The 15,086-nt window shown below is 39.3% G+C and overlaps 1 protein-coding gene across 4 annotated transcripts in view; it reads right to left on the bottom strand.

The window, feature by feature from the left end:
• Positions 1–15,086, bottom strand: part of cadm1a (cell adhesion molecule 1a) — a 450,442-nt gene that overhangs the window by 31,460 nt on the left and 403,896 nt on the right. For 2 of the 4 annotated variants that reach the window (XM_031747600.2, XM_039618268.1), the window contains one exon: positions 5,685–5,717. The exons of 1 other annotated variant lie outside the window; for it this stretch is intronic. In XM_031747600.2, the coding sequence (XP_031603460.1) occupies positions 5,685–5,717 (33 nt within the window). Of the gene's footprint in view, positions 1–5,684; positions 5,718–9,061; positions 9,242–15,086 lie in introns of those variants that run through there. One more of the 4 variants, XM_031747599.2, reaches the window with a different exon arrangement.

The following is a 15,086-nucleotide window of genomic DNA, read 5'->3' as shown; positions in this document are numbered from 1 at the left end:
GTTCAACCTTTCATATATCCCTTTAGTGAAAATTATGAATAATATTCAGCATTGTAAATGCAGCTGAATGGGGCTTAATTATATCAAGCTTATCCGATTTTTCTTTCCTATTTTTTTTATTCAAAAGATGAAGCTGATTTTACAGCTGCATCAGGCCTTGGTGAAATTTATCTTTTGATAAGTAAAGAGAAGAAAATTATGCAACAGCATAATAACAGTTGGCTGTTATTCAATATCAATTTTATTATTTATAGCCTACTGTAACGCTGTCTCCTGGAGATTCATTGTTGCTGTTATTATCTGCATTTGCTGACTCATCAGTTTCTATAGTCACTGAAATTCATGTCATTTTAAAGCGAATCACTGTTTTCTGACGTGCATTGAAAATACATTGGACACCCACATGGGTGGTTAGCTAGCTAGCATTAATTAGCAAATTAAATCGGTCAGAGTTTTGAACAGTTGAAGATTGTAAGGTAGAAAAAAACAAGCAAGCAGAAGGTTTAAATTGGGATTTTGCAGAGGCACAAAAAATGTGATCCTCCGGAGCATTCATCTGAACAAGACTAATATGGATACAACAAATACCTCCAGCTAAATGCTGACCTGGGCTAGTCTCATTACAAAACACACAATGTCCTCGTTTTAAAAATCATTAAAAATCTGGTTTCACCTTTAAAAATGAAAAGAAAATAATTTGACATATAACTTTTGTGTCTCTATATTTGGTATATACCAACTCTCGAGGGGATCCTCAGACTCTTTCGCTGCCATATCCTCTGTGATGTTCACCAGCTAGCTGCTACAGTGTATTTTTAGAGCTTTTTTCCTTAAAAAAAAGAAACACTCTGCCTGCTGCTGCAGTGGGCAAGAGTGCTGAGAGTGAACCAAAAACAGTTACAGTTGCAGGTGTGACAGCTAAACAATGAACTGAAAGCTCTGCAAAGATGAGGGGAGCATTTTCAGGTGCTGTAAGCACAGCACATGCAGAATCGATGGCAAGCTTAAAGTTCTCTGGGAGATACAGAAGTAATGCTCAGCAGCAGCAACAGAAAACTTTTGTCATGCAATATGAATGCTACTAGTACATATCGGGCTTCCGATTTTAAATGGAGAGCCCCTGAGATGTCTTCAAGACATAAAAATGCAGAGTCGGTTCAATTAAATTTTAAACAGTTTATTTATACAGTGCCAATTCAGATGGCTTCAAATGCCTAAACTCACTTTAGGAAAGATAACCCTTGAGAACTTTGACAATCAGATAATCTCCTTCAAGCAGCACTTGGTGACTGGGGGAAAAAAGAACCCTGTTTTAACAGGAAGAGGAGGGAGTGAAGAACAAATGCTCATATCTAGCTCTAAATGTAAGCTTTATCAAAAAGGAAAAATTTAAGTCTAATCTTAGAACTACAGAGGGTATCTTTCGCCTAAACTGGGAGTCGGTTCCACAGTGAAGAAGCCTTCTGTTCTGTCTTTGGAAACTCTGAGAACCAAAAGTAAGTCTGCAGTCTGAGAGTGAATTTCTCTGTTCCTATAACAGCTGGGTTTTTTTGCTCATTCCAGACCTTTATGTGAAAAGAAGGATTTTAAATTCAATTCTAGATTTGACAAAAAGCTAATATGGGTAAAATATGATCGCTCTGTCTAGTGCCCGTTAGCACTCTTGTGGCATGCTGGATCAACCGAAGGCAGATATAAAGCATGCCTCGCCACTTGGCTGCCATCTTGAGATGGCCCCTGCCATGTTTTTGGGCAATTATTTTGAAGCATTACCTAAATGAAGTTTAATTTTAACGGTCACCTGGTCATAAAAACTAGAGAATCAGCAGTGAAATCTGATTTAAAAATAAGTGATTAAACTTTAGGGGCGGCACAGTGGTGGTCTCACAGCTTGGGCTAGGTTAGTTAGCATGTTCTCCTTGTGCCTGTGTGGGTTCTCTCTGAGTGGGTTTATCCCACTGTCCACAGACATACACTACATGTTAGGGATCACTGGTGTTTCTAAAGTGGCCTTAGGTGTAAATGTGAGCATAAACTGTTGTTTATCCCTCTCACCCTCCCCATGACCCTGAGCTTGAGAGCTGTTTCTAGGACTTCGCTCTTCTGGACAGAGATCTCAGGTGTTGGTGTTGGGATCTGCTGCAGCCACTCGCCCACTCAGTCCTCTCGCCTCTGCATGCAACAGCAGTAGTGGCATCTCCTTGGTACATTTATATATATACATATATTTCACTTGCTGACAAATATACTTAAAAACACTAAAGTTACATTAAAAAAAAAGATTTTCGAGGTTAGGCAGGAATCCATGCAGATTATTTACAGGGTGGTTTCTTTTATTTCAGGCTTGTGTGAAGGAATAAATATTGGAGAAAACTTTTGACCTCTGCTTAAACTTAAAATTCATACAGAATGGTAATTTTAGACTCCTCTGTTCATTTATTTTAAATCAGAAAAATGACTAAATTGAAGCTGCTGAAGTGATTTTTAATGCTTAATGTAAAACTACCAGTAAACAAATCTTATATTAATGATGCACTACTGCAGTTAATTGCAAACATCTAAAAACTGACTGCGGTCTCAGATGAACATCTGGGGCAACCATTCAAAAACTCATAAATGTTAAAAACACATCTTTGAAAAAGGAGAACAAAGCATCTGTGGTCTCTTCAACACAAGTGTTCAGCATCACATAGAGGAAGCAGACCTCACTGCTGCTGAGAGAGGACATCAACGTGTCGGGAGGCTCTTTATCTGCCCCCAATCCCACCTGGAAAAATTTGACTACATCATGGTCACAGACAACATTTTACAAAAATATGTTAGATATCGCGATTAATGCAGAATGTTAAGCAATTATAGACCTCGATGTCAATGACTATGCGTTCAGGTGTGGCGAAATCCAACAGTCGGTCTACTTTTCACTAATTAAATCCATAACTGAAATATAAAAGAGCAGCAGTTCTGATATAGATTAGCCTCTGCTTTCTTTGGGGCATGCAATACATCAAAATAACAAACGATAGTAATTAAATTCATCAAGTTCTCCCAGAAACGTTTAGAATTACAGCTAAAGGTGAAATTCCTTTTTTTCTTCTGTCTGTTCTTGGTTGTTATTTGGCACAAACCAATACAGAAAATCTGGTCATAACTCCCCTTTGGGATATAAAGTTTGGATTAGTTCAACACAGAGTTCTGACCTTTCGACCCCTGACCTAACACTCATGAAAATTAAATCAATACTTTCCTGAAAACCTACTGTCTGACATGTATTTTGCCAGCTGCTGGATTATCGACCACTGCAGGCAAAAACAGGTCTTTGAATGCCTCATCCATGATGGCTGTCTTGATGTAGCAAATCCCTTTCTTAATTTGAATACAGTTACTATTATATTCAAACTGATACCACTGCACTGATTCAACTTAACACTTCTTACAGTACTGTGAAAAACTCTTGAACCACAATTCATTTCATCATATAAGGAAACAGACTTTCTTGTCATTTATTTAAATGGTCTTGAGTGTTTAATCTCCAGGCTTTTGGGGGTCTTTCATTGAACACTGGCTGCTTCTTCACTTTTCAGTCCAGTCCTTGTAACTGAGCATTTTAACAGGAATGTTTTTCTTGTTTTTTAAGGCATTTAACATAATCATTCATGCAGAAGAATAGCACCCAACTCAAGGACTTAACTTGTTTTGTCTTTAAACACAACAGATAACTCAGCAAAGAGTCAGTTTAACTTGTCTCTTTAAGCAATTTGAGCCTAAAATAACAAAAACACATATTTTTTCTAGTGCTGTCAGCTTTAATCTCGTTAAAATGACGTTAACGCCATAGCCGCAATAAATCTCCGTTAGCGAGTTATCGCGGATCGCCCCGTGCGTGGGACTGCACGGCGTCAACGCATTAGCGCGGTTAGCTCCTTATAGCGTTAGGGCCGTGCAGCCCCATGCACGGGGCGATCAGCGCTAACTTGCTAACAGAATTTGCCGCCTTAATGCAGTTAACGTCATTTTAGCAAGATTAACGCTGACAGAACTAATTTGTTTGCATTCTTTTGTAGAATCTATGAAAAAGGCCAAAGACAAGAGAGTTTGAAAGGTATAAATCAGCACCAACAAGTTGATTCCCAAAGAGTTATTAGCTGAAATATTGTCATAATCCCAGCATGGCGTGCAGTGTGTCCTTATACAAAATCTGAGGAAACCTATTTACTGCAGAGAAACAGCACCTGAAAGTTATACCCTCAAAAATAGGGAATACATCAATGAAAGACCTGACACAGGACGTAAGAGATGCATCTGGCTCTTCAGCTGGCTCATCTCCGTTTCACTGAAGCCATCAGAAATGTCTCAGTGGAAGGGTGCCTGTCAAGAAGCCGTTCTTAGGAAAGAAAAACAGGCAGAAAAGGCTGAGGTATGCCAATTTGGACAAGACACGAAGTGAAAATCAGTGGCATTGGAGTGATGAACCCAAATTGGAAATTTCTGGTTCAAACTGACATTACATATGGAAGTGGTCAGGAGAGAGGTTAGAGATGGCTGTGAGTGTCTACAGCCATCTGGGAAACACGGTGGAGGCTCTGTCATAGGCTGCTGGTGGAGATCTTGTCAAAACTGATGGAATAGTGAATGCATAAAAGTACCATCAGATTTTGATACACCGTGCAACACCATCTGGAAAGTGTCTCAGCGGGAGCCACGTCTTTTTTCTGCCGGACAATGATCCCAAACAAAGAAGACTGGAAAACTATTCCTGGTGGTCATACCAAATATTGACTTTCATACTTGTGTAAAGAAATAAGCGAGTGAGTCAAGACTTTTGCACAGTACTGTATATTGTTTCATACAAATATGCTGTTGAAAACAGAAAAGAAATGTTGGTTTGACAACATTTTAACAGCTGTTTGTCTTATTGACTCATTTTCAGTTTGACTGAAACCATCATAAAATTATTCAACAAACTTAATTACCATAAACAGGTCAGCAGAGGCCTGCTGCTCTTTTGTTTTGTTCTTCAGCCCTCTAAGATGGTCATTAGAAGTCTGTGAAGTGCGATTCAAATTTCTGCAAAATGAACACATGCTTAACAGAAAGCTCGTGATAACGCCTTCATGAATTTGTTCCCACAAATTATGAAACTGGAGCCACAAAATTATGAAAAAAGGCTGCAAATTAGGTAAAATTGGAAAATGATGTGTATCATCTTCATTCAAATAAATGAAAACAACTAAATTAGGTCTATTTTTGCCCCAACACACGGCATCATCTAATGCTGCAGATATAATCAGCCCTGGCCTCAGTGTGGGTTATATTCCTCTGTGGCACCTTCAGGGAAACACTGTAATTGGTTAGTTGGTGAAACCATTTTGCAAGTGCAGCTGAAGCTCTTCTTTTTAAGCCTATGCTACAACTGACTGTATGCACTGGCAAAATATGTTTGACAGCATAACTGCAATTAATGTAAAATGCAGCCTGACTGGTACCTGCTTCTTTCGTAAGACAGATCAGTATGGCCAACATAAACCTGACACACAGCACAAAGCTGACATTTCCAGGCTGGGCAGCCTGGCACAATAATGTCTGTTGTGTAACAGTAAAAGCAGGCATGCTGCAAAGACAAATATACAAGTTAAAAAAAAAAGAGAGAGCGAGAGAGACATAAGGAGGAAAGTAGAGATACCAACCATGAGCTGCAGGTTCAGTGCTGGGCGCAGTTTCTGAGCACACAAGGAGAGGACATGGCAGTTGTGGAGGGAGGTGTGGAACAGGAGGAACAGCATGCAAATAAAGAAGAATTGGGGTGGGGGAGGCAGGGAGGGAGCAGGGCAGGGGGAGAAAACAAATGACACCCATAAGCAAGCATTCAGAAGACCAGAACATGACAAAAGACATAAGACTTAAGGGAAATCAAAGGGAACCAAAGGCAGTGCAGAGATAAACACGGGCTTGCATTCACACACAAAAATACACTTTGCACTGCACACACTGGACGGTCGACTCAGAGGGGAGCGTGGCTACTGCTCGAGGAGATATGGAAGAGACTATTATCGTGTGCTGTTGGCAGCTTTGGTGTGCAGAAATGAAAGACTATCGAGGGGAAATAATTGTGCAGCCTTCTTGATGTATCAGTTTGTGACTTGGAAAACATTTCACCAGCACTTTATGAAGGCAATGTTTCATATGGCAAAGAGTTAAGTAAAGCAGAAACAAAGTAACAGAATTCATTGTTGAAATAACTCTGCATTGGATGAGATACAGCAGCCAAATTATCACCAGCCAACTCTTATCACTTTAGGCTTTTTCAACACCAGGTTTTAAATTTAAATGCACTTTCCTGTAGTTGCTATTCGCGAGAGTGGCGACCTTACATTTTAGCTCCACTACTAGTAAATCCAGCTAAAAGGATCTTGACCGGGACTGTGTAAAACTTGGACTGATGAGTACCAGCTTACAGTTTTTTCTTCTTTTTGTGGAAAATGCTACATAAATTATCAGCTGCTGCACATCCTTGAGTCTGCCGTCAGTGGATTTCAGATGCTGTTAGATAAACTGACAAGCGCTGTCTCAATAGATGTTACACCTGCCCTGCTGTGCAGCGTTTGCTATCAAGCATGACTACTTCACCATTTTGGTCAGCAGCACTGTAGCCCGAGAGGAAAAAACTTTATCAAATTTGAACATTATCCGCATTATCCAACTTCGAAAAATGTGGTGGCATCATGGTAACTAATAGAATTTCACAGGGAAATTATGTTTACAGTGTATATTATGCGTAGCTCTTGGTTAAGTAAATACAGACATTTCACATGGCTTATTAAGTTCAGTTGATAGCTGGAGATTTATAATATTTCAACGACTTAAGCCATTGCTACTCAGTATTTGAGATCCATCAACTCAGTGCATTTAGCAACGCTGGCTGCTTTGATTAGGTTGCTTTTACATTAGACCCAGCCAATGTGTAAAACAGAGACAAATCACAGCCAGAGCTGGTGTAGCTTCAGTGCACACTGCAGACTGCTACACCCCACTGTATAACTGGTGAGACGAAAACAAACAGTTCACTCCCATTTAAACTACCAGTTACATTTCTTTAACTGTGTCAAACTGCTGTGTGTTTTAAAAGGTTCAGTGTGTTACATTTGAGAAGATTTGTAGTCTTACTCATATAATATTTTTAGGTTTTGATTTCAGAACTTACCTTAACCTCTTTTCTGTAGTGAATGTCTAACATACTGCATTTAGACCATTTGTAGAGAGCATCCTGAGACACTGGCCGTTTATAATAATCAATGAAATTATGCGCATTTTGCGTCTCACTATGACTATAAAGGTCTGTCGCAGGTGTAGCCAATCAAAAGATAACTTCTACTCCGTATCTGCTCTGCGAATGATCCACATGAGAAGTGCTCGTGTGGAGGAAGTAACCCTAAAATAAAGTTTTGTCCCTCCTTGACTATGAAAAGCCGATTATTCTGAAGCTGGACAGTTTTGTTCATGTGTGTCACTTCCAATTCTTTGGTCTTTTCTCTCTGCAGGGACATGTGACAGGGCCTGTAAGGCGCTGATACAGATAGATGTTATTGTAAGTTAGAGATTTGTGCTCGGTGCTAATGTGCAGGGAACAATAGACCAATGCCACACCTCACCTCTGCTGCCAGAAGCTATGATACAGGGAGCAATTTCACAAGGTGAGACTATACAGAGTCCGTCTTAGATTTACTGAAGTCTCAAAGGATCCGTTCTCCTTGAGTAGTTGAGACATGTCAGTGCTAAATAATGCCCTGAGCCAGGGATTAGACTGACAATGCATATTTGGTGAAGTTACAGCCCTTAAGTGCCTTAGTATGAGCCACAGAAATGCCAAAATAGTGCTTTTTTGCAGTTGGATGCTGTATATAGAGAAATTCTTTGAGCCAGATTAATAAGGTAGACTGTTAAATGTGGACGTGCATTACCCAGCTATCTCATTTTGTGCCGCAAACAAACAAACCTAAGTGTAAAATCCCCACCCAATAAACTTACTTGATCCTGATTACAGAATCCCGTCAAACCAAAAGGATGCTGTATTAGTTCTGAAGTGACAATTAGGTTTACACATTTATATGTTGACAGAATGACATTGCTTTCCACAGGAATTAGGAGGTATAAAATAATACCCTGGCGTAAATATGACAAGCAGGATCCTATTTCACTAATTGTGAGTGTTTGGGCAGTGGTAGTTACAGTTGCACAATAGTTCTTTTGATATTGTCTGAGTTCCAAAAGGATTGTTGACAAGTATTAGCAGACCTTAGCAAAGTCTTTCACGAAGCAAGTCGTGCTACTTGGCAGTTATTTCAGGCTAACAAGGCCAAGCTCCTATCTGGATAATGGAAAGAGACAAGTACACGATCAGCAGTCACATTTGATCAAATTTGTTTTAAAAGTGGTGGCTGTGCTCAAAAATGAATCTGAAAATCTTTTCTGAATTGCAGGTAACTGTTGTGCTGCATGTGCACAAAGAGTCACCACATTGCGTCTGTATTTACGGCTCAGTCAGGAGTGTCTGCACTATCAGCAACAGCGTCTGTTCGTCTCGCCAGAGCAGTGAACAAATATCATGCTTATCACATTATGTATAGTGTTGTAGGGGCAAACCCCCCTATATAGTTACGCATTATATGCTCTGATATGTATGGTGTTTGAGTCACATTCACATGGAGATAGGTAAAAGTTTAAATAGCTTAGTGTGTGTAAGTATTATTGCAGTTTTTTTTAAATAAAAATGCAGTGCAAATCTCTCTGGAAATGCTGGCATCTCAAAATAGGTCTGAAGGAGGTCTGAAAAATGCTCATTTTAGGTAAAATGTCATACAGGTAGACAGCTGCAAAAATCTCTGGTAGTGGAAAATGTTGGTAATCTTAAGACATGGTTATTTTCAGGGACCAGTGAGTTTATTTTATTTATTTTATTTAGCAAAAACAGGCGGCTGAGAAGCAGAGGACATAATTCAAAATAATTATGTGAATATAATTATTATAAGTAATTATTTGAATCATTTGAATTATTATCATAATTCAAATGATTCAAACTTTTTCCAGAATCAGTCCGTTGCTGGTAAAGACTCAGGTTTAACTGCCTGATGCCTCGAACTCTGATCATCTCCTCTGGTTTCTGGAACACCTTTTTAGACTCCGGTAAGTATCACAGAAGCGTTTTTGCTGATTGTTGCTGAAGAAATTCAGAATCCAAATCCAGGCTCTGACATGGACAAGAAAGACAGCATAAATTAACCTACATATTTACTATGACAGTGAGTGCAGATGCATGTCTCCTAACAGCTGACTGTTGCATTCTTCCATCCAGCGACACATTTGACTCATGTGTCTCCCAGTTTGTCTCTTTTAAAGCCAACAGAGAGGACAGATTTGTCCTTAGGATCTTTTAAATGGCATATCTCAGCCTTACAGCGTCTCTCTCACAGCAGTCTATTTGGCAAATGTTCTACATGGCTGCAGCCCCCAGAAGCAGGGAGTAATTTTCTATTTAAGTTTTCTGTATTTATGGTGGTGACTACACCTGTTATGAACAGTTTCTTAACAATAAAACCAAATCAAATGTCACACTATGCTGACTTTTCATTTCTTTAAAAAATGTTTATGAGGACCAGAAGGTAGAGGCAGGTCTGCTGTACTATTATCTGCCTTATATTTTCCTAAAACAGAAAGCAACAAGGAGTTGTAGAATATGATCCCATTTTTCTAATTGACTGGTGACATTTCATGAGTCTATGACAGAGCACGGGGGGAAAAGTACTTGTATAGTAGGAGGAAATAGGGAAATGACTGGTTCGACTATTTTCATTTTCTACATTCCAGTATAATAGCAACAGCAGCAGATCGGAGCACATCTTCCTATGAAGGGTTAGATCAAAAGATGATAATAGCCTCTTTTCAAAACATCTCTGCCACCGGAGAAGAGATTTATGCACTGGTGTTCACTGGCATCCAAATGTAAAATGAAGCCTGTGTCACTGCAAGCCTCAGTCAACAGAAAGGCAGCCTGACCTGCTAACCCTCATTACACTGTGGGTGGCAACCATGTGGGACCATTCAGTATGTCTGCTGCAGAGTGATTGCCTGTACATTTTTGAGCAGCCTCTCTTTCGAGCAGCCCTCTTTCACCATCTCTAGCTTCAGGTCAACTGAGACATCGGCAGTGTCCTCGCTGACATTCAGAGACATGATGAGGACATGGCTTCATGACTAGTTGTCATGATTCCCACCAGCCCTTTGGTGACTTACTGTGACACGAAATCCAGCTCAACATGCAGAGATAACTGCGTGCCAATCATAATTATATTGGTAGAAATGCATTAGGGGGAACCCTGCAGTACAGAAAAATGCCAACATGCTGCTGGGTGTCCCCGCTGGCTGTTAGATTACTTTTTTGTTGGATCCACTGACCTGGCTTCTCTACTCGGGCTTTAGTTTGTGATTTCCTATATTTCCCAGACTTTTGCCGTCCCCCGTGGAGCGCTGCTGATAGAGAAACTTGTATCTCTTTCTTTTCAACAAAAGATTTTGCTCTGTAATAACAGTTGAATGCTGGAGAACAACGGAAAATCCAGAAGGAAATTCTTTTCAAAGTCAGTTTGAGGTGCAATAGTATTATAGTGATCTTTATCATTTAGTTTTTTAAGTTTCTGATCTCTTGTTTTTTTTTTTTCTTCTTGGAATAGACACAAATGTAATCCAGTAGTAAAAGTGCATCATAATAAATGTTGTTTTTAGGGATAAACTTTTCTCACCTTTCTCACTCACTATGTGTTAACAGACCTCTCCATATTGAATCATACTTGTTATTAATCTCTGTCTCTCTTCCACAGCATGTCTTTATCCTGTCTTCCTTCTCTCACCCCAACCAGTCGCAGCAGATGGCCCCGCCCCTCCCTGAGCCTGGTTCTGCTGGAGGTTTCTTCCTGTTAAAAGGGAGTTTTTCCTTCCCACTGTCGCCAAAATGCTTGCTCATAGGGGGTCATATGATTGTTTGGATTTTCTCTGTATGTATTATTGTAGGGTCTACTTTACAATATAAAGCGCCTTGAGGCGACTGTTGTGATTTGGCGCTATATAAATAAAATTGAATTGAATTGATAAATGGAACAAACACCACAACATTTTGTACACATTGGTAATTAAGTTGTTAGTGATTCACATACACTGCCACTAAATTTGACACATATATGTCTACAATACAATTAATTGAAATAACTGTGGAAAAACCCTGTAGTAGTAAGTACTCTAGAAAATATAAGCTATTTTTATTTACTATTATTGTTTGATGTTGAGAAAGTTTTATCACTGAAAATTGTAGAAAAGAAAAATCAAACAACGAATTGTTATTTCTATTGATTAATTCAAATTTGAATTTTTTTTATGTGGCACAGTAAAGAGAGAATAAGAGAACATCCCAACAATCATGATTCCCTATGAGCAAGCATTAGGCAAAAGTGTGGAGGAAGAACTCCCTTTTAACAGGAAGAAACCTCTGGCTTACCGAGAGCAGTCATTTGCAACAACCAGTTTGGGGCAAAAGGAAAGAGAATGCTTGAATTTTAGCATGATATAGGCTATACAGACAGTAAGTAGTTTGCAGGTCTGAAAAGTGAGGCTAATGTGGAAATGCCTTAAACCTGCTTCTTGTTTAAAATGGCAACTGGGGGCATTGCCTGTAGTTTGAACCAGCAACTTCCTGTCCTTAGTCTCTGGAAAATGCCAGTCTGACCTGTCCTCAGCAAAGGCTTCTCATGGGTTTATGGGATCAATTTTTAGGTAAGAACCAGTTCATTTACCATTTAAGTTTAGTCTCGCTGCAGTGGCTCATCCTCCATTCTCCATTACCCTCTTCTGTCACACTAACCCTCCTTCACTACATCCATGAATCTTCTCTAAGTAAGTTTATTTTGTAAGTTATGGTCATTCCAAGTTTTACAAAGCATGATGATTCAGGATACGCTCTTTGGCTAAAAACTAGTGATTGACAGGCCATTCAGTTAGATCTGCCCCTCTCTTGACATCTCGTTTCACATACTTATGTCCATGCACTGTGTGTCATAGCACGGCTATAGGTTCAGGATTAAAAAACCCTGGTGCTTCGATCCAATAGTGTTAAACAAAAACCACTAATTCAATAATAGAAATACAGGATTTATTGACATAATTCTGCAGTTGTCCAAAAACATGTTAACATAGTGCATTTATTTTAGGAGCTGTAATTTGAAAGGTTGCAAAACTGTGTTTGCTGGTGATACTTTTCAGATATTGTGGCAACCTGATTACCTCCTGGCCCTGCTTTACAACTTTCATCTCCTTGTGGTCACTATAAAATGCACTAATACCTCTAAAAGACAATATACTCTCACATTAAGAAGCTATGTTGGGCTCCTGACTGCTGTTTTCAATGATACTGAGCACTATAATTCCACTGAGGCGCTCTAATGTCACATGACGTCAATTATTGTGTTGCTATTGACCTTAATCAAATTAGTTATAGCTGGCTGGCTCCAATTTGAAAATGGATAGGAACTCAAACTGAACAAAGTGGTAACAATACCACACATTAGTATGTGACAGTGCATTACTATGTAAGGATGTGTTAGTGGTTAGAATAGAAGGTGGAGGCACATCTAAATTCATAAAATTCCTAAGTCACTTCACCAGATGGTGTTTATGTATTTTAAGACCCTGACAAATGTAATGAATGTTTGTTTCCTTTCCCTCCCCGTGCCGGTTTTGTTGTATGTTCTGTTTATAGTGTGGGTTAAATGAATTGGTTGTCAGCGCCGTTTACGGTCTTTCATCAATTAAAAATAATGCTACCCTGCCGCCTGATTGTTTTATTTGCAGTAGGTACCCATTCATTATGCATTTTTTTCATTCCTGGCTTAGGAACAATTATTCATTTGTTGCTGTATCGAATTAGGCAAAGATTAGCCATAGTTTGTTGATGGGAGACATCATAATGTTGAATAAAGCAGCACATTTGTGGTTTTAAGGTCAGTTTCTCCTCTCTCTTGGCCGTGACTATTATTATGAACCTAATGCACCCGAGGAAAGTGTGCTGCTCAGAAAGTTACTTTTCAAGGAAAAGCTTTCTTCTACCCTGACACTGACAATAAGAAGAATACAACTAGCTAAGCATTAGAGAAAATAAGTTAGGTTACTGAAAAAGAAGAAGCAGTTCCTGAAAAGGGTTTAATAAGTATAAAAAATGACATGTGACTGTAAGTGGAAATTACTACTATATCCTAATTGCAGGAGTTGGTCAGCAAGATATCTCCATTTAGAAATTTATTTAGTGGTGAAAACAGTAATTTAGTCATTTTCCCATGTCACTTTCTAAACCCTGCCAAGCACTTAAAAGCCATGTGGTGGGACTCTAACAGATTTTTTTTAAAGTTCTCTTTTCTGTCCTTCTAATGGGAAATTGCTAAAAAAAAAAAAAAAAAAAAAAAAATCCAATCCCACTCTGATAGATTCATTTGGCAGTGGGTCTCTGATCTGTGCGGCACACTGTGGGTAAATGAAATCAACTGGCAGAGCGTATTATGGCCATATGAGTCTGCTGCCTTCAATCTATATACACAGTAATAATGGAATGCCCCTGATAGTTGAAAGCAAAGAGAGGACATCTGGCAGAAACTATAAGTGGGTTGTTTCAACCTGAAAATATTGGCCCTGCCGACATGAGGTTGGCTTTATCAGGTGAAGCCCACGCATCTCAACGTAAGTTCTGCTCACCGGGGACTGAAATAACTTGCCAATATACTGTACAGAGATTTTTTTGTTGTTTTTTTTACTGCAGAGACAGTCAATGATCATAATTCTTTTTCAGTGAGAGTCTGTTTAGGGTGTGATTTTCTCCAGACATTCTTTTGTACTTATTAAGAGGTGGCATTAAAGTGGAAGGCAAAATGAGAACTGGTATCATATACACACCCATAAATACCCAACATGATGCCATCACAGCTGAGCCTGCTTTTGTTAAGAGTCTAAGGTGACAGTGAAAGCTCCATTTATTCTCTCTCATAGATGCACCTGCACCATAAATGTTATATTTATTTATAAATAGTATAAAAACTGTATAGATTTTTCATAATAATATTTTATAGTTTCATACATTCACTTTCTCTTAGGCTGCTGGGGGCCTTCCATGATCCACTGAGTGTTTCTTCCTCACTCACCTCTTTTCACTCTGTATTAGCCCTTTTCCAGCCTGTATCTACTCCCCTCAGCTCGACTCAGTTTTAGGGTTTCCGTAAGGTGGTGGTACCCAGCCAGGGTCCCAAGCCATCTGAGTCAATCCAGAAGTGTAACATCACCAGACTGAATGCCACCGATTGGCCAGTCACTGGCATCACTTGATGACTCACGAGAGTGACTCCATGAAAAGCAAAATCGCAATTTTTGAAGCCCAACATTGTGGTCCATGGACTGAGCAGCGGGTATACAATCACCTTGACGTCCTCCCTTATTGTGATGTGCTTGTGTTGCATCCAAATGACGTCACGAGACTTTCTGTTGCGTTGCTATAATGACCCCAAACCGCATATGTGCTACTCAGTTGTAATGGAAAATGATCGAAACAACCAAAAGTAGACTTGAGTTTAGCCGAGCAGGTATTTTGTGTTTATACATCACTTTGCATTTAATCATTGGTTATTATTAATCTTTGGCTCTCTTCCACAGTGTGCCTTGTCTCCCTCCACTCACCCCTGACTGACTAAGATGACTTCCCCTCCCTGAACCTGGTTCTGCCGAATGTTTCTGCCTGTCAAAGGGAGTCGCCAAAGTGCCTGCTCACATCGGGGGTCATCTGACTAGTGAAAATAAATTTGAATTGAATTATAAAAATCTTATCCAGCATATTGACTATTTTGAAAATTGTTGTATTTTCTCCAAGATGAAAAATGAAATGCATTGTGCTGTTTAAATTTATAGTTATCAAAGAGTTAGACTTAAGTTTAACACAACTTTGATCTTGACTGTGTAGTTTTGCCAATCAATATCATATCTCTCAATAATTTCCATTTCAAGAGGACAAG

Source organism: Oreochromis aureus, linkage group 10 (assembly GCF_013358895.1).
Source record: "Oreochromis aureus strain Israel breed Guangdong linkage group 10, ZZ_aureus, whole genome shotgun sequence".
Taxonomy (NCBI): Eukaryota; Metazoa; Chordata; class Actinopteri; order Cichliformes; family Cichlidae; genus Oreochromis; species Oreochromis aureus.
This window is presented reverse-complemented; position numbering and strand designations above follow the sequence as displayed.